The sequence below is a fragment of the Astatotilapia calliptera genome, chromosome 13 (assembly GCF_964374335.1).
Source record: "Astatotilapia calliptera chromosome 13, fAstCal68.1, whole genome shotgun sequence".
NCBI lineage: Eukaryota > Metazoa > Chordata > Actinopteri > Cichliformes > Cichlidae > Astatotilapia > Astatotilapia calliptera.
In genome coordinates, this window is record NC_137434.1 from 31,545,500 (window position 1) to 31,570,631 (window position 25,132).

The 25,132-nt window shown below is 44.3% G+C and overlaps 2 protein-coding genes across 6 annotated transcripts in view; both read left to right on the plus strand.

Annotated features, from left to right (window-relative positions):
- LOC113034882 (spectrin beta chain, non-erythrocytic 1) overlaps positions 1-2,293 on the plus strand; it is a 100,506-nt gene extending 98,213 nt beyond the window's left edge. For all 4 annotated transcript variants that reach the window (XM_026190024.2, XM_026190026.2, XM_026190022.2 and 1 more), the window contains one exon: positions 1,760-2,293. In XM_026190024.2, coding sequence (XP_026045809.2) covers positions 1,760-1,972 — 213 coding nt within the window. In that variant the 3' untranslated portion in view covers positions 1,973-2,293. The remainder of the gene's footprint in view (positions 1-1,759) is intronic.
- A 6,841-nt stretch (positions 2,294-9,134) lies between these two features.
- Positions 9,135-25,132, plus strand: part of LOC113034728 (echinoderm microtubule-associated protein-like 6) — a 66,951-nt gene continuing 50,953 nt past the window's right edge. For both annotated transcript variants that reach the window (XM_026189692.2, XM_026189693.2), the window contains exon 1: positions 9,135-11,367. In XM_026189692.2, coding sequence (XP_026045477.2) covers positions 11,171-11,367 — 197 coding nt within the window. In that variant the 5' untranslated portion in view covers positions 9,135-11,170. The remainder of the gene's footprint in view (positions 11,368-25,132) is intronic.

Consider the following 25,132-nt stretch of genomic DNA (forward strand, 5'->3'; position numbering starts at 1 on the left):
CGATCATTTATTTGTTTGGATTGGAAATACAATCCAACTTTATTTATGGAGCACTTTAAAAACAACATGACCAAAGTGCTTTCCAGTAGAAAACAGATCAAAGTTAAAAACTGTACATTAACCAGACAAACAAAGTTAAATAACAATGAAATGCATCAATGAAAAAAAGATATCAGTAAATGTTAAAACTGGTGCTGTCAGCGTTAATCTCGTTAAAATAGTGTTAATGCGGATCGCCCGAGAGTGGGACTGCACGCCGTCAATGCGTTAGCACGGTTAGCTCGCTTAGCTTGTTAATGCGTTAGCGCCGGAGATTTGCCGCGTTAATTCTGGTTGTGCTTACTGACCTCGAACCGATTTTGGCTGCAGAAATCTGTTAAAAATGTTTTAGTACAACTTTGGTAAGCAGCACTGCTTGATGGATTGTCAGAGCATTACGGCTGCCGTAGGGAGGAGCTTCGCGGAGCAATCTGGGTCCAAAACTCCGTCCGCTTCAGGTCCCAAAGTCAAACGAACACTAAGAGTTAAAAACGGTCTAAATTCTTTCATCTTTAATTAAATCATCAGCGTTGCTGCTTTACCAGGTGTAACTATTAAGTTTAACATCCATGAAAACAGGATTTATTAAATTTAATGGAGTTAGAAGTTAACAGGAAGTTAGCTCGCTAGTTTCCACCTAAACATTTCATACCATGTTCTGACTGAGAGATTTTTGAAACTAATTCAAACGTACAGCTCTGCTACCACTTCCAACATAAATGAAGACAGAAAACTAAACAGCAGTGACGTTTGCAGGGTTATTGAAGTTGGACTACCTGGTATATAATGTTGTGCTACGTGATTGCTAGCGACACAGCTATGTTAGCATAACATTAGCACAGTGAAGCTGGAGGATGAAGCCAACTTTTTTCCACTCGATAAAAGTTAACGTGACGGATTCTGGTGGTCAGGGACAAATGCAATCGCATAGCAGGATGCTGTACACGGGCCAAACGTCAGTCAGGAGAACAACTGAGATCATTCATCCACAATACGAGGTTAGTTATTAATATACTGAAACAACATGGGAACAGAGCAGCTGCGAGAGAATTCAACATTAATGAATCAATGTTACGGAAGTGGAGGAAGCGCAGTTTTTGGCTTTCCCCATATTTCAAAAGTGCTTCATCTCTTTGCTGTGACTGTCGGCATAATTTGCAGATGATAATGGTTGTAGCCGCTGCGATGCTTTTGACCAAAACAGGCGCAGCTTGATGACATCATCAACATGCGCTATCGCAATAGAGCGTTATAGTCAAAATCTCTATCGTTGGCCAAATTTATATCGTTTCTATCGTATATCGTTTATATCGCCCACCCCTAGCTGACAGCACTAATTAAAACCAAATGAAAGGGTTGCAAATGATCTAAACAAGTGTACCCCGAAATGCGTTACATACGAGCGCTCACCCGGGTCATGGTGGTCGGACGTGCTCGAGTCGAAGGCCCAGGTCATGTGACCGTAGAGGGCGAGTGGTGTTACAGTGATTATGATGTAATGTTTCTTCCTTCGTCTGCTTTTGTTTAGGCCCAAATATTTCTGATCTCATTATCCTCACTCTTTTAAAACCACCTGTATCCCTGCAGCAGGTGAGCAGGTGTAGCCGGAGGTGACTCAACGTTATTAGCGAGTTGTTGATTTTCTATCAGAGACATCATCAGCACTTCCTGCTGCTCTAACTGCTTCCTTCCTCTTTGTCTCCTTCTGCTCGTGCTCCAGGAGGAGATGAACACGTGGATCTCGACCATCACCGCCGCCGTGTCGGGCGAGAAGCCCGAGGTCACGCCCAGCAGCCACAGCACGCCCGCTCCCGCCGCACGCGCTCAGACGCTGCCGGCCACGGTCGCAGCCACGGCGACCGCCGAGTCCAGCCCAGGCAAACGAGAGAAAGACAAGGAGAAACGCTTCAGTCTGTTCAGCAAGAAGAAATAGACGCTGTTCTTCAGCCTCCCCTCCTCCTCCTCCTTCCCGTGGTGCTGTTTGGGGTCGCTCCTCGTTATCGAACGAACTTTGGTCAAATATTGTTGAAGATGTCCGACTTTTCTGCTCATAGCAACTGTCATAACCCAGAGCGCTCCAAATCTAATTACACTCGTGTAACCCAAAGCGTCGCCTCACATCATGTACTTAGAGAATAAGAGTTTTAACATTTGCAGCAGTTGCTATGTCAGGTCGCATCCCAAACAGCCTCTCCTTCTCTTCTTTCTTCCTCCTCCTCCTCGTCCTCTCCAGCATGCAAGCTCCGAGCCAAAACTCTCCACTCTGTGCCTATCAACCGTCCGGTCTGGCTCAGAGCTCCAGTACAGCTACAAACACCCCCCACCTGCTTCTCTGCTCAGATCAGGAGCAGGAAATACCCGAAATCTGACTGAAGTGGTTTAAAGGCGGGGCGTGGGCGTGTGGGCGGGGTCTGCGACGCTTCAGGCAGCTGCTGTCGTTTAAACAACAAGGAGAACGCGACGTTAGAGGAGTTCCCACTTTCTTTACTCTTATCGCTGTTTTCTGTATCTCCCGTTCTCCCCTGCTTTCCCGTGTTTGCGGTTTGTCTCGGCGGGTTTTCCTTCTCGTTTTTCGTTTAGTTTTTTGGGGAATTACTTCCTGTTAGAGTCCATCCTCAGCTTCCTATTTTTTTGCGAGGCCTTGTCTTTGCAAGATGACGTGTATCCCTCTGTAGCGGGGAAAACCGAGGCCACGGCGGGGTGATTCTTTGAGCCGTCGAAGCGCAGAGACGAGTCGCTCGGAGCTTTTCTGACGGTTCGGTTTGCGCAATAAAACCGCGAAAAGCAAACGGTCGTCGCGTCTGATTCCCGCAGCGACTCAGAGCGTTACCCTGCAGTGCTTTTGACTGTATGTATAACTTGTGTATAACAAACTGTTAAAAATAAACCTGTGTTTAATTTCACCTATTATTATTATTATTAATGCTATTAAGACCTACCGACCGTAATAAGCTTTGTTTGAGGATAACTTTCTTAACGGCGCGAACACTTAACCAACCCGAATGAAGGAGCCATCGAGTCTCGATGGGAGAATAACTGCGAATGTTCGTTAACTCGATCTTTTAGGCGTTCAATGAGGTTTCTTTTCTACTTTTGCATTTCTGGAACGTCTCCTTCGGCCCTTTGTTGGCGTTTTTCCTCCTGTTTTTCTGTCTCGCAGTTAAGCTAAGTCTAAGGTTTATTTAGAGCGGCGAGTATGAAGGCGTAGATGTACAAATAAAACACAAAGGTTACTTTAAGCATCGCTGTTGTTAGTGGATGAGCTGGTTTTAAAAAGCATTTACTGGAAGTGAGTAATGTTGGTGGCTTGCTTGTTGGCTTCAGCACTCGGTTCTTGTTTTCTTTAAGATTTCAGACTTTTATTGCCAATGACGAGTCAAGCTACAGCTACGGAAGTCCTTTCATGACAAAAGTCACACTTTTTTCTTTCCATTTTTTATGGCTTCTAGTTAATGAGATCAGAGCTTCACATTTGTTGAAGCTGAACAGGCTTCGCTCGCTGTAAGGATGTAGTTGTAAGCTAATGACGTACGTGATTCTTGAGCCGTCTCATGAAAAACAGTTTGTTTAGATTTAATAAAAGTTTTATTGGAGATTTTACACTAATCTGACATAAGTGCAGAAGATCTCCACTCGATTTGACTCGATGACTCATTAAATAAACTTTGAGAAAATAAACACTAGGTTAAGTCTTGGGCTGCTACTGGTCCCTCCTTTGATTACTGATTAATCTGTCGGGCTTTAAAACTTCAATAAACAACATGACAGAGATCATTTTCTTATTTGAAATATTTGCTTTACTCTCAGGTGCCATTTTTGCTCGATAAACTTTTGGAAATTAGTTTTTGAGATGAAGTCTCTTCTGTCCAGTTGCTGCACCACAAACTTTTGCCCCGCTTGGATGGAAATCACGTACCCCCACATCTTTAACACCGACGTCGTTCCTAATCTGGAGTTATCGATTAAAATAGCTGCCAGAAAAGGCAAGTTCAGATTTAAAGGTGATTTTTCAGCTTACATATATATGTACATTTATTGTTACAAATGTTGTCATTAAGGGACTTCCGTAGGTGAACAAAAGTGAACAAAAACACCGAAACGAGCCCGAAACTATAAAAAACGTGGGTGTGTATGTTTTTCCACAGCTGGTGGTGGGGTTAGAAGGGGCGGGGCTTGAAACATCTTCACTCTGATTGGCCCTGAAATACTTCCTGTTCTCTTTCTGTTCTTTTGTTTTTTTGTGCTTAATTTTCTGGCGATTTGATAAATATGTTGTGCATTCCTGTCACTGTAACCATAGTAAGATGAGATATTTCCTCATACTGCACAATCAATAATGCCACGATGGGAGGGTGGGCGGGGCCGGGGTTCGTAGGTGACGTAGTTGGAATGACGTGGACCGGGGGTCACTGCTAGTTGGATCTGCACCCGTAGACTTTTCCCCATCTCTGTTACATATGTGCAAAAAAGCCATTAAAATGCTTTTAAAAAGAAACCGTGAGACTGATTTTTATTTTTTCAGCGAATGTGTGTGTGCGTGTGTCACTTTTGCACAGTTCTGTAAATACAGACAAAGTACAGCTGTGAGTGATTAGTATCTATAAACTGATTTTATTTATGTGGCTCCTGTTCTCGACAGTACGGAGAAGCTTTAAGGCCACGTTAAGAGAGGAAGTCCACATGTGCAGGTTACTGTTGTTATTTTAAGATAAACGTCCACACTTGCTGTGGCCTCTGAGTTAGTGAGGTCGTACAGTTTTAGTAATAAAGGAGGACATGATTTCTGTTTAATGCATAAACACGGGCTGTTCATGTGAAACGTGTTATGCTGCTCAGACAGAAAACGATGATGCATGTTTACATGTATGATGCATCCAGCTGATCAGTTTGTTTCATCAACTATCTAAACGTCTTGTCGAGGGCACAGCAGCGGTTTGTCTTGAAACAACTTTTTCTCAAAATGATCAACAATATTATTTTCCTTAATGTGGCCCTAGTAATCTGTCGTACAACAGTTATCTCGACCTAGAAATAAAACTAACTGTGGGCAGCACGTGGTGATGGTGGGAGGTCCTTTAGCAGTTTTTATCAGCTTTGACATTGATATGACACAAATCCAAATCACTGTTATTTTACGTTTATTTTGTCTTTAATAAACTTCCATAGAGGGTATAAAAACTGCACAAAGCACCTGGACAGGTGTGCAATCCCTCACCTGCAGCCAGCTTACACTCAGGAGTCAACTTCATGCTCGTGTTTGGATGGTGGGAGGAACCCGGGGAGAACCCACGCAGGTACAAGGAGAACGTGCAGATTCAAACCCAGGACCTTCCTAATGTGAGGCAGCACTGTGTGCTAACCACTGCACCACCGCGACACGTTAATGATGGTGAGCTGGAGGTTTTCTGTGTGAGGTGCTGTGTTTAGGATTTGTTTACAGTGACGAACTTTAGAAGTCGAGCTGAACAGCAGCGCCGCTGTACGGGCCAACATCAGCAGCACATCAACACGCTTTCAGCACATCGCTCGGTTCCTGCACAAGTGTTCAAAGGCAGTTTTTAAAATGAAATTAGGTTAGAATAAAAGAACGTGACAATGCTCGTAAGTTTAACTTCTACAGTTATTCCATTTATTATTGTATTATTTATTCCTACAGTTACAGACACAGATGGCATCAGGCTTCGGGTTAGAACGGAAAAGAGGAAAACTTGGAGTCAAAAAGAGTCTGAAGAATGGGAATGAAAAGGAGGGAAGATGTGGGGGCAAATAAAACGTGTGTAGAGACGGAGTTGTTCAAACTGCTTGAAAATGTGTCTGGGACGAACAGCAGGACTAAAATAATCAGACGTCATCAATATCATAGAAAAGAGACACAATAGCTGTTATTGGGGGTTATCGTCAATAATCATGTGAAAGTTGGTTTGTTTGTTTTTTAAGAAATCTCTATTTTAACCACAAGATGGCGCCAGTTGAACAGCAGGGCTGCAGTTTTTGGACCAAGTGAGAAAGCAGCTCCACATGAGCATAAAAAACACATGAAGGGCCAAAATACATTTAGCCTCACAGATTCGGAGCCGCTTCACAACAATCACAGGAGCACCTGTGAGGAGCACCTGGCATTAGTGTAGAGGAAGAACTCCCTTTTGACAGGAAGCACTTATTTTTCCAAATGGATCATCACAGCTTAGCCATGGTCCACCTGATTGATCTTTATTATTTATTTTATTTATTTTTAACTTTTAAGTCATTACAAACAGAACAGACATGACTGGGGGATAAGAAAGAGAAATACACAGACAAGAAAAGGAGAGGGAAGGAAAACTATCAGCTGGATCACCTGCTGGAGAGAGGCCACAGCAACAACCTAGATAAGTACAGGTAACAGTAAGTAATAAATATTGAGTGTTACTGAGCAGCACGCCAGACCGGCAACACACATCATGCTTCGAGGCAGCAGCTAAAGAAGATACAGTGTGTGTCTGTGAGCACCTGTGTGATCTAGAGGCTCCCCAGAGTGTGAGAGTCCATGGAGGACCACCGGAGGGACAGCCACGCCACCCACCCAGAAAGAGCTGAGGAGAGTCCAAACTGGCAGGGGGTTACCCAGCAGCCACCGTGCAGAAGCTACGGGGGCTACTGAGCTCTAGTTAGCAGTCTGTGGTTGCAGACTAGTTACCAGCCTTACCTGAGCACTGCAGCCTGTCATCCTAATATGGTCTCAAAAAGAAGTGTGATGTCCATCTTTTATATACAGTCTGTGGTTTAAATGTTTACTGTTTTAGCAGATTAACGATTTCTGCTCATGCTCATGTTTCTCCTGTTGTTTGGGACACATGTCACTTTTCTGTCCGACCTCAGCACCGCGGACAGCGCCTCCCTCCCTGCTGCTGTTGGGATTTGTAGTTTTCTAAATTCTTTTCCTGTGACGTGTGTATCCCAGAGAACACAAAGCCCCAGAGTGCTTTACGGCCGTGCGTCCTCTCCAGTGGAGCAGGGGTGTTTCTCTCCCGAGCTGCGCCAAGCGCACCACACATCACCACAGGAAGAGCCACACCTTCAAAATAAAACCCAAGATTTGAGATTTACCAATAAAACGTTGAGTGAGTCAGAAAGAACCAGAGGCTTCTGGTTATTAGACCAGTGTTTCCCATCATCAGCTGTGCCATAGACTGTCTGGTTCCACCTGATTAGTACTCTAAACGACAACAGGCAGAACAATTACATTCTCTTCCACTAGAGGGTGGTACCACTACCTGCTCTAATTAAATGAGTTGCCAACTGCCAGTAAAACAGAAAAGGACAAAGAAGAAATTGAATCATAGTCATGCTGTGAGACGATGCAGCTACAATAGATAAATATCTATTGTATGAGTAGTGGTCAGAAGAGAGCAAAAAGGTATACTGGGAACAAGCCAAGTCTGCTATAACTGGTGTACAGGGAAAAATGATCAATATGCTTTTTGTGACATTTTTGTTTGGTGGTGTGCCGTGTGATTTTTCTGAAATATGTGCTGTGGCTCCAAAAGGCTGGGAAACATTGTATTAGACCACTGATTAGTGTTACCATATTAGAATATTTATCATAAAAACGGTAACAAACACTGAAGGACAGGCTGGTTTTCTGAGCTTGCTTCAGACATGTGAGCAAAGAAAACCACATCATCTGCGCAGGAAAGAGATCCTGAGAGCAGCAAACCAGCGCCCTGACTGCACCCAGAAAGTCATAATTTGTGCCAAAGGGCAAGAGCGTCAATAAAAACTACCAGCCTTGGGTTAATAGAACATTACCTATTATTATGTTGGTACTGTTTTTGTAATTTTTGAGTATTTGAAGAAAGCTTATCATAATTATGTTTCATGTTTGTTCTACTGCACTTTATTTTTGTCCTAGAACACGACCCCTGTTATGTTGGGTTTTTTGTAACCTTATACAGATGTAATCTGTCATCCAGCTTTCTTCGAACAGAAGAGTTTAACATGCTTTTATTTTGAAAAACGTTTTAACATGTTTTAATGTTTTGTGTCTTGTTCCATTTAATCTGAACAAGCCCCTAAAAACAGTCAGTGCTCACTGTCGGCCTCTCTGTTTTTATTACCACTGTTCATTTTAAAGCTCAGTTTTTAAAACCGTATGATGTAACTACAGCCAAGCAGCAGTATATTAATGACTAACCTTATATTGTGGATGGATTATCTCAGGTGTGAGGTAATCCATCGATTCCCTAACCATCGGGAACCCTCACGTTAACTTATACGGAATGGAAAGAAAATTAGCATTTATCCTCCAGCTTCACTGTTTATGTTATGCTAACATAGCTGTGTAGCTAGCCACCACGTAGCACGTCATTATATAGCAGCTAGCCCAACTTCAGTAGCCCTACAAACGTCACTGCTGTTTAGTTTTCTGTCTCCATTTATGTTGGAAGTGATAGCAGGTCGTATATTTATATGGTATATTATGTTTAGGCGGAAACTAGCGAGCTAACTCCCTGCTAACGCCGTTCTCCGTTAAGTTTCATAAATCCTGTTTTCATGGATGCCTGGATGTTAAACTTAATTGTTACACCTGGCAGAGCAGCCACACATGATGTCAGACTTAAAGACCGGATAAACTTAACTTAAAATTTAAAGAACTTTATTGTCATTGTAGTTATTCAACGAATTTTTTTGGTAGCTTACAGAGGCCAGCAGCAATAAAACAAGAAGCAGCATAGTAACATAATAACCAAGTAAAAGTATAAAATATAAAGTAAGAAGAAGGCACTTAGCACAGTAAATAAAAATACAACAGTATTTACAGTGTGGTAGTTTAGTGCAAACATTAATGCCCAGTACATGACTTTGTACATTAGCAGCAGACATGACGTGGGGTAAAGGAGAGAGGGAGAGTTAGCTATGATGTGTTGGGGACGGGTGACACAGGCTGCAGCTTTGGGGAAAAAGCTGCTCTTTAGTCTGTTTGTGCGGGTTGTGATTGGCCTGTATCTCTTCACTGATGGGAGGGGTACAAAAAGTCTGTGACCTGGATGGGTTGGATCCTTGATCATGCAGCTAGCTGGCTTCTGTAAACAGCTAGCATAGACCGTGTCGAGATTTGGGAGTTTGGTTCCAATGATCCCCTGGGCAGTTTGACGGTCCGGGTCAGAGCTTGATGGTTTTCTGCAGTGCAGCTGAAGCACCACACTGTGATGCAGTGACAGAGGATGCTCTCTGCTGTGCTTTCTTCACTAAGTGGGATGTGTTAATAGTCCATGTGAGATCTTTTGTTATGTGTAGGCCCAGGAATTTAATGTCATTCACCCTCAGCTTCCTCACCATTTATGTGGAGGGGTGGTCGTGTTGTTTTCTTGGCTCTTCTGTCTCTACATCGATCTCCTTTGTTTCGGCAGTGTTCAGAACCAGCTCGTTGTTTCCACACCATCTGATTAGATGTTGGACGTCCTCTCTGCAGTGAGACTTGCTGTCTGACATCCTTCCCACTATTGTAGTGTCATCAGCAAACTTCACGACAGTGTTAGAAGAGGAGTGGATGGGTTTGCAGTCGTGTGTGAATAGAGTGAAGAGAGCTGGAGTGAGAACGCAGCCCTGCGGTGCTCCTGTGTTCATGGTGATAGCAGATGATGTAAGGTTGCCCACCCTGACCTTCTGTGGCCTGTTTGTAAGGAAATCCAAAATCCACGAGCAGATCCATGATAAAGAGGCTGATAAAATATCAGAGAAAATAAAATCATTTCCAACAACATCAAAGTGTCATACACATAAATACGATAACATCATGTAAGTAACTGAGTACTTTTACTGTGCCTGCTTTTAACTTGAGGTATTTTGATGCTGAAAACTTTGGACAATACAGGTCCAAACTCCGCTTCAAGTCCCAAAGTCAAACGAACACCTGTCTAAATTCTTTCATCTTTAATAAAATGATTAGTGTGAAACCCTCTGACGTCATGCTGTTGAGTCTGAGTAAAAGTACTCCGTCACTTCCTGATTCCGCGGAACCGACAGCTGAGCTGCGGACCTTTTAATGGTGCTTTTATTTTAGAAGGCTCAGCATCGGAAGTTGGGCGCAGTGCTGTGTCGCGTGTCCGCTGATGCGCGTGCTCGTCACGTCGGGAAAAGGAGCGAGCAAACGTCACAGACTCCTGGCTCAGGAGGCTCCCCGCTGCACGCGACAGTACGCTCCTCGAAGCAGAAGCTCCGGCTGTGCCTCCGCCTGCTCCGCCCGTGAGTCTGCCTGCGGGTGGAGGAAGCTCTGCTCCTCCTCCCGCTGTGGGGAGTCAGGACTTTCCTCTCCGTCATCCGGCCGGGATGCTGCGCTGTGAGCCCGGGGCTGCTCCCCGCCTCTGCCCGCTGGAGTTGGCTCATCTGCCGGGATTAAACACTCGCTGTCATCCTCTCCTCCGCTGCGCGGTCGCTTCTTCTTCGTTGATTTTGCGGCTCTGGGTCGTTTGACTTCCTGACTGCTGGTTTTACTCGCGCGCAGATTTGTGAATGAGCCGCGATCCTCCCGGGGAGAAGGTGCTGTGAGCGCGCGGGGGGCAGGATGGAGGCGGCCGGTCGGGATGGAGGATTAGAGCACGGAGGGATTAAATCCTCCACCAGCCGCTGACTTTGGTTTTGTGGGTTTGGAGAAGTTTCCAGACTGTTCGCGTCCTCCGTGTTTTTGAGGAGTGGGTGGAAGGAGTGAGAGAGTGATAAACGTGGAAAAGTTTCTCGCGTGGTGATTCCAGCTGCAGTGAAACGGCTCTGAGTGGGGAGGCTCGGCGGGAGCAGCTCCCGGGGAATCGCGGAGATGATGAAGGTCTCACGGTGCTGAAACCAGAGGACTCAGACTTTACGCGAGGATTACAGTCACGGCATCACATGAACGGAGGAATATGAACCATCACATTTACGGTGAATCTCGGAGCTGACGTCCAATCAGCTTCTGCGCGTGCATCGTGATGAAGAGTCGAAGGAAGTCCGAGTCCTGAAGCTGTGGGCGCGAACTTTTCTTCAGACGACAGCCGAACTCGGTGACTCCGGCTCAGGCAGGTGACCCCACTCACAGTTCCGTTACCGGGTCTCTGGATCCAGAGGGAGGAGCTGCGGGAGCGGGCGGGCGGTACCGGAGCCCCTCAGATGAGCGAATATGTCGGACCGGAGCGCCCCGGGCTGCCGGCTCAGACTGGACTGGGTCTACGGGTACCGGGGGCACCAGTGCCGGAATAACCTGTACTACACGGCGGGGAAGGAGGTGGTGTACTTCGTGGCCGGGGTTGGAGTGGTTTACAACACCAGAGAGCACAGCCAGCGGTTCTACCTGGGACACAATGACGACATCATCAGGTGAGCCCCCTGCACAGGTCACGTGATGGGTTATCGATCGAGACTTCCAGGTCTCAGAATCAATATCTCTGAGTCACAGCATGAGCCTCCCTAACAACCCGGATCGCTCTGCTATGTCACATTAAATGGTGCCGAATTAGCGGTTGGACGTTATTTTTCATTATAAATCCGAACATGTTCCAACGTCGCTCACTGACTCGCTGAGATCCTCACAAATCCTAAAAACCTTCAGATTCTCAGGCGAGTTCTGAAACGTCTTTTTTCTCTTTACTTTCTCTAAGCATGTTTCTGACACCCTGAGAGCCAGTGATTCACACTGAATTTATAAATATGTGTTTCGTGTGTGTGTTCACAGTTTGTGTGATTTAAGAGTCATTTTGCCATAAAAAACAAGTTAAACCAAAGTGTCGCTGTCCCTGCTGTGTGAGCTTTTCATAAAGGGAAAAGCAGTAGAAGATCTGATGGTCCTCCTGGCTTCCTGTTCCTTCAGTCTGTTGCACATTATCTCATTAGTGGCCTTTTAAACATGAGCATTGTGATTGTGAGAGTGATAATCCAAGATAAGATCTGCAAACATAAAACTTTCTGTTTTATCTGTGGAGTCTGATTCAGTAAGGCTAAACCCTGAAGCAAAGAGATACTACAAAATATCATAAATGACATTAAAGGTACTGTTCGTAAAACCCTGCGGTAAATTCAATGACAACATTCACCACAAGGGGGCAGCCTTTTTAAAAAAAAATCGTCTTTTCTAATATTTTAAATAGAACGGTAATAATAAAGCAGAACGAAAACACAGAAATCCAAAAATAAAACGGTCTCTCGTTCCTGCAGCAAATAACAGTTGTCGTGGTTACGTTGTGGGAGGAGCATTGCAGGTCACGGGGTGTAATTCCACTGTAACTCTGGCAGGGACATGAATCCTGTGCAGATGTTGAGCTACCATAAGCTTCAGTAATGCTGACTTTAATCGCCTGTGAAAGTTCCAGTAAACACCTCAGACCATTTAAATGTGTCGGGCTGTAGCCTGACTGCTGGTGGTGCAACATGTGGCAGCACAAGATAAACTTTGTCTGCATGGTGGAAATGTGGTGAAGCTTATAATTCTTAAAAACGACAACGTTATTAAACAAAAAGAAGCAGAGAAAGGATATTCGTTACACTCAGTCCTGTGACTCATCTCGGTGCTTTTGTCTCTTTTGAGATGTTTTTTGGACCTTCGTGGGTTTTTTTTTATCGCTCCCACACAGTTTGGTTTGTCCTTCAGTTTGACAGAAGTTCAAATCTAAACACGAGCAGGTTTACACCGAGACAGGAAGCATGTTAACATAATAATGTTTTATATTTTTGTTGCTGTTGCACAGTGGTGGTTGTGCACTCGTTTCACAGCTGCTTTAATGTTGTGTGAATTTGAGTTTTTCATCCTCAGTTTACAGCTTTAAATATCTGTTTTTATTTCCACACCTCCTTACCTCACTGCTTATTTATGATATTTATTTAACCCTTGGTGGCCGTTAGCACACCATCATGAAGCAACAGACAACTGTGGAAAACAAAAAAGCATCGTGTTCAGAGAAATCCTGCGAACCACTCTCAAGGCAGCTCGTGGATGTGCGTGGACTAATTAATTCAGAGTGAAACCAGCTCACAAACACCTAAAAGCTTTAATCTGGGATTATCTGACACTTATGTAACACGAGTCTGTTTCCCCATCAGGACTTTTTAGCTAGTTTGCATCGCTTTGAGGGCAATTTTGGCACTTTGTTGGGGATGTGAGGTTTTCACAGTGTGATGGCTGTGGAGGAACACATCACAGGGCACAGTCAGTGGGTCCACAGAGCCTTAAAGGGGCGAACACAGCGTGCTGACCTGTGAGGCATGAGACGGTGTGCATGCATTGGCTGTGCAGGTAGACGTGATCGCAGCACAGGCGTGGACGTTTTACACTAAGCACACACACGAAGGAAGAGCAGCACTCGATTGGCTCAGACTTCATTTTGACAAAGCACAGATTTGATTCCTGAGTTATTTTTTAAAGATACTAATAAACTCTTTGAGTCTCTCTTTCAAACTGGAAAAATTCCCAGCAGCATCGGGAATGTTAGTTCCCTCCTGTCAGACCAGTTTCTCCTGCAGGATTTGGTCTCAGTAAAACTTCCTGTGGGAAGCTGCTCCTGGATTTGGAGCCACTGAGATAAAACAGACTTTTATATGAAATCTTTTTTGGAGTCGGGGCTGCTCGTGGAATAATTTTGCCCTTCTGGTCGGTCGCGTTTTATCTCTGGGAACATTTTCGACATTTTGAATGAAAAGTTGAAAAAGCCCTGAGCTGAGGCGAGAAGCAGCAGAGGGATTTTCTCTGAGAGCAAATTGGAGCGAGTGGAGGAGGGAGATGATTCAGCGAGGTCGCTCATTCACAACACACACACACACACACACACACACACCTGTGTATTCACCAACACTGAACAGCCTGTGAGTCACTGCAGCAGCAGCAGGCGTGTTTGGACAGTTTATATGGCAAGTCAGCTGCAGCCTGGAGCGTGTGTGTGTGTGTGTGTGTGTGTGTGTGTGTGTGTGTGTGTGAGACTAATTGAATAGCTGGATGCTGTCTCTCTGTCAGGGTTGTTAAATTTGTGTTTGTGCCAAATTTTCCCTCAGAGCTGACTGCAGGTTTCTGCTGACCAAAGTTATTAAGACCTGTCAGTCACAGTTTAAATTCAGATCGTTAATTAAAATAAATACATTTAGTAACATCTGAAAAAATACCAAAAGGAACATCAGTAAAATCCTCAGATTATTAAGAACAAAGTCAAATGAAGGAATAGTAAAGAAAGCTGAAAAATACTGAAATGTACGTCACAAATAAAATCCAGAAGATAAAATAGAAAAATTCCTTAAAAAGATTGTATAAGAGATTGTATAAGGAATTCTAATTTTTTTTTATATAAACTATCCAAAAGATGTGAATATATCTGGAAAACTAACAAAAACTTCCACTGAAAATAATCTGATAACCAAACAAACAAACTGTCCTAAAATCTGCACGAATGTAAAAACATGAAAGAAAAATCAATGTTTCGGAAAAAATTCCATAAAAAGTAAAATGTTAAAAATGACATAAGAAATACAAATAAAACAGGATTTTCTACAAACATTAGGCTAATAAAATGTCAGAAAATAAAATGAATATCATGTGTTTTTAAAAAGTTAAAAAAAATACCTTAAAAAAGGGGAAATATGAAAAATACTAAAAAGGTAAAATTTCTTAAAAGTATAACAAACTCAAATTTTAGATCAATATTTTTAAATATCCTAAAAATATTTTAAAAGTATGTTTTAAATATCTAATACATGTTTTTACCCACAGTCGTTTCTCAAAAGTCTCAAAATCATGATTGACTTGAATAATGATAAAAAACACAGAAGAGACACAAAACTAGACAAGTTAAAAAAGAGATTGTTAAACAGACGCACGCACACACACACAGTTTTCTTCATGCTGCCTGAACATTCGTCACAGTCGAAAAAGAAAAACGTGTTTGTGTGGATTTAAAAAGAGGACGACGCGGTGAACAGTGTGTCCCCTTCAGGCCACCGTCCGGTGCTGCGTCTGCTTCTCGGTCTGGAGGAAATGTCTCTGGTCCCGGCTGATGTATGGGCCTCTTCATCAGCCAGAGGGGAAATGTGCCAGCTCGCCGTCACAGTCCGAACGGACGGAGACCAGCTCTGCTCTCAGAGCTTAAAAATATCCTTAATGGCTCCAACCAGAGCACGTCTGACCTCCATCCTGCAGCTGCTGTCTCCACCTGATTTTGCAGTCCTGGGTTTAACGGCACCTTTAAACCTGGACCTGTTTTTTTTGTTGTTGTTTTTTTTTTAGGTCTGAACTAGTCGCAGGAAACAAAATATTAGAGTTCAGGTGAACAGAGCAGGTAGCAGAGATACCAGTGTTTACTTTCAAAATAAAAGCTCTGGCTTACTGTTGAAGCCATTGTTTTTACTCGGACCGCAAACGGTCTGTTTCCAGTTTGTGTTGCACTCTTCTTAACACCACGGCGATCTGTTCCTGACCAAAGACCAATCAAAAGAGTTCACACAGTCTGTACAATAACACAGAGAAACCCAACAATCATATGACCCCCTATGAGCAGCACTTTGGCGACAGTGGGAAGGAAAAACTCCCTTTTAACAGGAAGAAACCTCTGGCAGAACCAGGCTCAGGGAGGGGCGGGGCCATCTGCTGTGATTGGTTGGAGGTGAGGGGAGAAAAAACAATCATGAGATTTTTGCTGCACTGATCTAGCAACAACTGGCAACCAGTTGGGACGTTTTCATTTCTTCCCTAGCAACCCGGTGGTTGCCAGGTTGAGTGACCGAGGCCTTCAGTAGCTTGTTTCAGACAGGAGGAGCCGATGGGCTCCACAGCGTAGCAGGATTAGACACAGAGGCATTATTTTTAACTGCATGTCATGCAAAGCTCTTCTTGCAGGGTGCACGAACAAACACAGAGCAGTTTGGGAAAAGCTTCAACCAGCAGGTCACATGTTTAGTCACATGTTTAGTTCAGGGCTGCAGACGGTCTGCAGGTTATTTTCTCAATGAGTCACTAAGGCTGCGTTCACTCTGCAGGTCTTGATGCTCAATTCCGATTTTTTGATCAAATCTGATTTTTTTGTCTGCTCGTTCACACTACAAATAAAATGCGACAGCAAACGCGCTCTAGTGTGAACGCTCAAAGCGGCCGCATGCGCAAAAGAAGATGTCACACACAACGCGCTCTGTTTAGACCCAGAGCAACAGTATTGTTTGACTGATGGCCCTTAATATAAAGACTTTGGACTTTACGTTTCCCAATTTTTGCTTTAAGTTATTTTGTTATTTACATAATAATGTAAATAACCTAATAATGATCCTTATTGCTGTTTTAGAGGAGCGGTGCGTCAAAGGATAGCTGCAGATTTCTGTCAGAATCTGCAGATTATACAGTACAAATAAAATGTTCACGTTTCTCCAACGTTGTCTTACCAACAGTTTCACTAACATCTACAATGGATGGACAGGAAGCGTTCACGATGTCTTCTCAGGCGCTGATAATTGGCGTCCGTCTTGTGTCAGTGACGTAAAAGACGGATTTAATGTGACATGACCATCAAACAGCAGTCGCTTTCTAAAACATCGGATATGTATCGGATTCAGCACCACATACGAAAGTGACCCAGATCGGATTTGAAAATATTGGATTTGTGCCGTTCACACTGTCAGACCATGATCGGATATGGGTCGCATAGGGTCAAAAAAATCGGATTTGATGCGCTTTCGCCTGCAGTGTGAACGTAGCCTTAGACTATAAACTATAAGTAAAAGTCTGAAAGCTGTTTCAAAGTGTGGGACGATATATTCATCAATCAGAAACTAAAAAAGCCTCAAATCTTAAGTTACATAAGTTTTTTTTCTTGCGTCTTAGTTCAGGTCACACATCAGAGTCTGTAAAGGATTTACTGTAGAGTCTGTCTTTGCTTTGACACTTTATTAAATCAGAGTTTATCATCATGTGAAATGAAGTCACAGTTTCATGTTTTTAAGGTCAAACTAAGTAAAGTTTTTCCTGTTTGTGCACTTCCTGTACATTTTTGTTGCGTCTGGTAAAGAGAAAAGTGAAAAGCGTGATGATGGCTCAGATGGAAATGAGCTGTGCTGACACTCTGATGCCAGGTTTGTGTCCTCTGATGGAGTTCGTGTGTGCTGAGTGGCGGCTGCTCTCCGCGAAACCATTTACGTTTGCTTTTCAGTCAGCCCAGTCAGCGACAGCCCCGCCACAATAAAAGCACCGGTCGCCCGCTCAGCAGTTTGGCGCAGCCTGAAGCGACGAGGTTCCAGGACACGTTCAAAATCACGTGGGACAAAAGTGCATCACAAGGCAACAGTTAGCTTTTTTTGACACATTTGGATTAGCAAACATTTTGTCGTCTTTGAAGTCGCCCCTGTGGAATAAATGTTGAATCTTCTGTGCAAAGTAACTTCACCCCGTCATCAGAAGGTGTTCTGGAACAGCTCGTAGAAAGTTTGGATCACTCTTCATGCAGAATTTCTTCTGCTGCCAGATGTTAGAGGATTTTCTTGCATGTGCTCATTTTAAATCTCCCACTGGGCTCCAGATCATCTTCTTTCCACTCTGTTCCTCAGCAGGTTTGTTTGTGTCCACCTCTGGTTTGGCTCCAGCTTTCAGACATGATCTTCAGCACCCTTTGATTATGAAGAACCAATCAGGGCACGCTTTATTAAGTAAAATCTTTTACTTTTTATTTTTGTGCTTCAGTTGATTACCAACACAGCACAGATGATTGAAGCCACATCACTGCTGGTTTTGGTTCCTGTATGGAGTCTGTGTTATACTGGGAGCATCATCAGGTGACCAAAGCCAGTGCAGTGGTTTGGATTTGAGCAGGAAATCCATAATTTACTAGCCCCTAAGGACCCCAAAGCGCTTTACACATCCAGTCATCCACCCATTCACACACTGGTGATGGCAGCTACATTGTAGCCACAGCCACCCTGGGGCGCACTGACAGAGGCGAGGCTGCCGGACACTGGCGCCACCGGGCCCTCTGACCACCACCAGTAGGCAACGGGTAAAGTGTCTTGCCCAAGGACACAACGACTCAGGCTGTCGGAGCCGGGGCTCGAACCGGCAACCTTCCGATTACAAGGCGAACGCCCGACTCTTGAGCCACGATCGCACCCACGATCATGGCGATTGATCAGTGGTCTTTGATCAGTGGTCATGAGAATTTGCACATTAATAATCATAAACTGAGCTCCCAGCCCATTGTTCCTTCAGTGGGCTGGTTTCAGTCATTATGCAAATGTCCTGTTTATAAGGTTGGAAACCTGCAGTCAGCTGAGACTGAAGGAGTCACCAGGATGATGACCAAACGTTTCCCCCAATGAAAACATCCAGATGAACAGAATCAACCTTTTGGGATTTCCTTACCTGGATGACTGAGGATGCATCAAGACATACTTTGCTCTCTCTGTAAATACCCACAGCACTTTTTCATAACAAACCTAGTGTTTGCGGTTATGTGGGCCTAAGAGTGCAGCTAGAACCCCACACCTGTTCCTCCACCCATAACAGCGTCGTTGCTGCAGGACTGGAGTTTTACTGCAGCCTTGTTTTTGTAACCAGTATACAACCATTTGAGCATCGCAGCTGACTGCAACATGTTGAAAATCTTCTGCGTTTGAAAACTAGACGCCAAATATTTGCCAACCTTCATCAGTCAGTCTGTCGGGTTGCAGTTGCTTGGAGACAGGTTGCCTGTTAGCAATCAGGCGCCTAATGTGAAAACATTCAAACATCAGGGTACCGCTGATTTTCTTTTTGTTCTAGTAGATCGGAGCTTCCTGTTTTCACTGTAGTGCGACTGAGCCGTGTGAAGGTCTAATGTTTAAAGTAAAAGTGTTCGATGTGGCTTCGAGCAGGTGAAACTTTGACCTTTAGTCTTGGTGATCGTTGACTCGGTCACTGTTCCTCAAAATCACCGTGACGATGCAGAAATATGGAGACCTGAGAGTTGAGATGTTTACTCTGTATTTTCTATTTATGACCCAGAAAGTAACGATTACACATTAAACTCTTCATCTGTTTTGTACCAACCGCAGTAAACAGAGTGATGTCACACAGCCTCACAGTGACTTTTAGCGCTGACTCTTTCCTTCGTGCCGGTATTGTGCAGTGGCTTCTGCTGAAAGCTCTGAATCATGACTGCACTCGTCCCCCCTTCCCGCCTGCCTGATGGATCGCCGCAGTAATTGCAGGCTCCATGTAGACGCATTAAATCCACGTTGAGTTTTTCTGAAAGAGCGAGAGCGGGACTGTCTTTTTCTTTCATTGGCTCTTTCATGGCCGCGGCCTCCTGCAGGGCGATCAGCCTTTATGTTCCTCTGTAGAGAAGCACAGGCGGCTGCTGAATGGCAGCAATTATCAGCCGCTGGTTGCTGCTGCACACAGCTCACATTTCCAGCTCTCACATCTCAGTTCCCTTCAGCTTCGTGCTTTTCATCTTTTCCACGAGTCCGACTTAGACTGTAAAGATCTTCCTGCACGCTCTGACACTCTGACCAGTGTTCAAGTTTGAGGTCTTATTGTATAGCTTTGTTTTCTCACATGTCCACAGCATGTGCCTTTTTAAATTCAGCCCAAATACTAAACGCATCATTGATGTGTTTGAGGGATGTTGTTGTGAGATTTTTGCTCATTTTAGTTAAATTTCAGTCGAGTGCTCTCCAATGAAACGCCTCCTCCTCGAGTTTCAAATGATATTTTAATGCGCAGAAATAAAGGTGAATATTCAGCCCTGGTACTCTTGCATCTGTCTGCTGCCTGCTGATCGTAGGATACTGATTGAGAGACTTAGAACCTGGGTGGTCGTCTCTGGGTCAGCTCTCGACTGGTTTTCTTGTGGTGTGCCTCAGGGCTCGGTCCTGGGACCTACCTATATGTCCTTTGGCACTGCATTCATCTTATAATGAAACTGATTGCAGCAAATTATCTGAATTAAAAAAAAATTGAAGCTCTGATATGTGTACCTGACAACTTTGTTCCCATAGTAACGGAAACTCTTGGCTGTTACCTTTGATCAGGTGTTCAGGTGGGAGAACTTAAAGGAGGTCCAGCTGGCTTGGACTCAAGAGCTAGTCCTCAGTGTCCCCCAGTCAAATTTAAATTCAAATTTTATTTGTCTCATACACAGTCATACACAGTACAATATGCAGTGAAATGCTTAGACAACTGCTCGTGACCTAAAGAAAAAAAGACTATGAATAGGAGAGGAAATAAATATGAAAATTAAAATGAAGGGTAAATTTAACTAGGAAGGAATAAAATATAAAAATTCAAGTTAAAAATAAAATAACTGTACAACAAAATACACAATATAGAAATATATAAAAATATATGAAGAAATATAGAATAACAGCAGCTGTACAGTATTAAGTGGAAATGAAGAAATATAATGTCCAGTGTTGTGCAATCCACATGTGTAAGTGTCTTGTGCAGTGCAAATATGCTTAAAGTGATTTATTTAAGTGACTTGTGACAAAGTGATTAGATTAGATGACCACGCAGTGTAGTTGTGCAGTGGCCACTAGTGTAAACAAATGTCCAGTGTGTGTGTAAGAACCATATGTGTGGGTCAGTACTGTGTGGTGGTGTGATTGAGAGACCGTATCGCCTGCGGGAAGAAGCTCCTCCTCAGTCTCTCTGTGTTGGTCTTTAGGGAGCGGAATCGCTTTCCTGACCTCAGCAGAGAGAACAGTCTGTTGTTGGGATGGCTGAGGTCCTTCACGATCTTCCTGGCCTTGGTCCAGCACCGCCTGCTGTAGATTGAGTGCAGGTCAGGGAGCTCGGAGCGGATGGTGCGCTCAGCTGACCGCACAACCCTCTGTAGAGCTCGTCTGTCCTGCATGGTGCTGTTCCCGAACCAGGTTAAGATGTTTCCCGCCAGGATGCTCTCTATGGTGCACGAGTAAAAGTTCCTGAGCACCTTGGAGGGCAGTTGGAAGTCTCTCAAGCGTCTGAGGTGGTAGAGACGCTGACGGGCCTTTTTCACCACGGTGTTGATGTGACAGGACCATGACAGGTCCTGCGTGATGTGAACTCCGAGGTATTTGAAGCTGTCCACTCTCTCCACTGGGCACTCGTTGATGACGGGGGTCTGGTAGTTCCTCTCCTGCTTAGTGCTGAAGTCCACTATCAGCTCCTTTGTCTTACTGACGTTTAGAAGGAGGTTGTTCCTCTGGCACCAGTTCTCCAGTCCCCACGCTGAGGTGTTCCCAAGCTGTGAGGCAGAATCCCTGCACCCCAGCTCGGAGGCGTCCCAGTCAGATAGTCTGCCTCCTCTTATCTGCGATTCTTCTCGACACCCCTCTTGGATCGTGGCTGTAGGTGAGGCTACAAACAGAGGGTGTGATCTGGTTTCGGCTTAATGCACGGGACGCAGACACTCCCACTCAGTGGTCACTCCGCTCTCCCTCCTCGACTGTCACTGAAACATAAGAAGAGTCACAATCAGTCACTCGTCCCAAACACCTGTTCGGCCCCGCCTCCGTGCCGCCCCGGAAGCTCACCGTGCCACCCCTCCTCCACAGCGGGTCAGAGACCACACCCGCACCACACAGAGCGTCTAACGGCACCAGCTCTGCGTACAGGCAGCGTGTAGCCTACCGTGCACTCGCCTCCAGCTCTAAGGCTGACCTCACTACAGTGATGAAGTACTGCTGTCTGCTAAATGCAGACTTCACATCATCAAATCTGAATTTGTTGTGTTTTTGCATCATTTTGTTGACGAATGAAGGATCTGACTCTATTTCTCTCGTCCCCTGCTCTCGCCTTTCTGTCTGTCCCTTGTCCCACTTCCTGTTGGTTGCCTGCAGGTAGAACCTGACCGACCAACTGACACACACACACACACACACACACACACACACACACACACACACACACACACACACACACACACACACACACAAGGAAGCACTAAACCAAACCAAAGGACATCATTATGTTTGCTGTGCAGCTTTGATGGTATTTCTGCTTGACTGAGTAAAACAAACTGGTCATCCAGAGGCAGAGAGCGAGTCCTGTCTGTCTTAACCTTTTAAGACCTACCAGATAACGTCCTTCTCTTCCACCACGTCTACGTCCATTCTTGTCCACAGTCTTGTTAGCTTCCACACTGACTGTTTGAATTCTCTCTTGCATGGTCTCCCCCAAAAATCCCTCCATAAGCTTCAACTGTTTAAAACTCTGCTGCCAGACCCCCTCCCCCCTTCTTCAGGTTCACTGGTTCCCTGTGAAATTCCAGATAATATACAAACTTCTTCTGCTCACCTTCAATGCCCTTCATGTCCTCGCTCCATTTTACCTTTCTGATCTCTTAAACACTTCAATCTTCTTCTTCTTCTATCCAGCTTTCTGTGCCTTCTTTGCGCCTCAGCACCATGGGAAGCAGAGCTAAAAGCTGGTGGTGAGGCCCCCAGATATTCTGAGACCCCCATCTGTTCAAATCTGCATATTCACTGTGAACTTATTGTTTATTTTATCTTGTGCTTTTTGTTTTCCATTGTTCTTCGTTGTCATTGTTCTATTGTTAAGTGTCCTTGGGTGACTTGAAAGGGGCTTTTAAATAAAATGTATTTTTTATTATTATATTATTGTCTGTGTGGATGCCCTGACAGACCCCCTACATTAGTTTATGTTAAATAACTAGCAACAGAACCCAGTGGAAAACTAAAAATCAATCCTGGGGAGTCACGTTTGTACCGTTCCAGGTTACAATGAGTTTGCTATTAAAACCAAGGTTGTACCGTCCACTTTACTCTCTGTCTCTTAACCCCTTAAGACCTGCCATAGAACCAAGTCCGGTTATCTTTATCTTTTTACTTGCTGTAGTGCCATTTTTGGGAGCATTTCAAGTTGCTATACAACCGTTATAGCCCAAATACAAAAAAGTGGAAGTTGAAAAAAATAGTTTCCAACAACAGGAAATTTATTTTAACTCATTCACTGCCAGCCATTGGCAGTGAATGAGTTAAACCCATTGACTCATTCACTGCCATTGACGGCTATAGACGTCAATGGCAGTGAATGAGTTAAGTGTCTTCATAGTTTTATTTTTGAGATACACCAATTTTTATATACTGCAGGAAAAACGAAAATAAATATTATAATGCAAATTTGTAAAAAAAACAACAAAAAAAACAGCATGTGCATCAAAATAAACTATTTCCAGCAGTGCAACTCGAGTTCTAAGCATCACAGAAACATACAGAAAGTCATTAAGTCAAACATAACTTTTAAAAACACCAGTATAGGCTTATAAGTCCCTGAAGGTAAAAAAAACGACATTTCCGTGAAAATGATGTCACTTCCGGTTTCGGGCAGGTAATGGCGGACATGCGATAGATATTATGTTTTTGTTCCTGCAAGCGCTTTTTATGCAATTTTTGCAAAGCTATATGTGGAAGGAAACTGTGACCGAGGACAAGCTGATGGCATCAGATGTAAGTACAACTCCTACGGTTTCACATGCAAAAAAAATTTATTGCGCTAACTTACGTGGTTCCGGTTCTACAGGGATTTAAAAATAGTTACGCAAAACGGAGCGTGCCCGCTCCGACCGGCTTTAGAGGGTTAAAAATGAACCATGATTCATATTTTTAATCAGCATGTTTGATATTTTTCAGTTTTGCAGCATTTCTGTGATATTTGTGTCTGATAAGATCACACCCACATCAGACTGAGGCCTCGTACGGACATAAATTCTCTCTTTGATATTAGAGGCTCTGAACAATCACAGCTTCTTCTCTTAAACTGTAAACATGAGTGAAAACAAACTGTTTTTCTGCCTTTTCTTACAGAAACGCTGAACACTGATAAATCAAAGCCCCAAGAGAGAAGCTGTGGAAAAGTTGTTAGTGTCACATCCAGGACAACATTCAAATCCCTCCCGACACACACACACACACACACACACACACACACACACACACACACACACACACACACACACACACACACACACGCTGTGGTTAAATTTGTCACTTGCATGCACACTTACTTTATTCTTGTTTTACATGTTTGTATTAGTATTTTGTACTATGTGTGATATTAACACACATTAATTTGCACATCATACTAGGTCATATTAAGCTGTCCATCTTTGATATACAGTCTATGACCTGCTCAGAGCAGACGGCTGTTCCTGTTGGTTTTACAGCAGCAAAGCTTCAGAGCATCTTCCAAACACGCTGCACTGGTTTACAGTAAATGTGCTCTGATGAAGCCTCCTTCACCCTCCTCCCTGAGCAGCAGTTTCTGTGCATCTGTAGGGTTTTTAGGACGTCTGGGTTCTGGTGTTAGTTGCTTGCCCGATGAGCCGCCTTTCAGTGGATAAGCTGCGCCCGGTGTTTGTCCTCTTACCTCACAGACAACAGTTTGCAGGAAGCGATTAGAGCAAAGAAACTACAGACAAGGGGACTTAAATGAAACTGTGTAGACGTCCCTGCTGGATGAAGGAGGGCTGGACTTCATGCATCTGCTAGCACAGAAAGCAGAGAGGCAGTCAGACCTGCAGGCTCATCATCATCATCATCAGCAGCATCATGAGCATCATCAGCAACCACTAAACCAACCAGTTGAGCAGCTAACGCTAACTAGCAGGGACACCGCAGGCAGTGTGTGTGTGTGTGTGTGTGTGTGTGTGTGTGTGTGTGTGTGTGTGTGTGTGTGTGTGTGTGTGTGAAGCAAAGAGTAGCTCATTTCCTTCTCAACAGGAAGTGGCAGAGCTGATCAGGCGGGATGAAGATGGGAGTTAGTGTTGTTGTTGTAGTTAGCGGCTGAGTGGTCAGTGATGCGTTCACGGTTGCAGAGATGCTGCTGGCCTCTCGTGTGAAGTAAAGTTTGCAGCAGATGTTTTGTTTGCAGCGTCTTTGGAGTCGTGTTTTCTCCTTTTTGTGCCTTTTTTGGTTATTTTGCATTTCTGTGAGCTTATTTCTGGTTGTGTGATGTTAGCATTGGATTCTCTCGGGCTTCCTGTCACAGTCCAAAGGCACACGTGTGAGGTTAACTGGTGATTCTGAATCAGTGTGTGAATGTTTGTGTCTCTGCGACAGGCTGGAGACCTGCCCAGGGTGTACCCCGCCTCTCAGCCTGTGACAACTGGGAGAGGCTCCAGCACCCCCACGACCCTGAATGGGATAA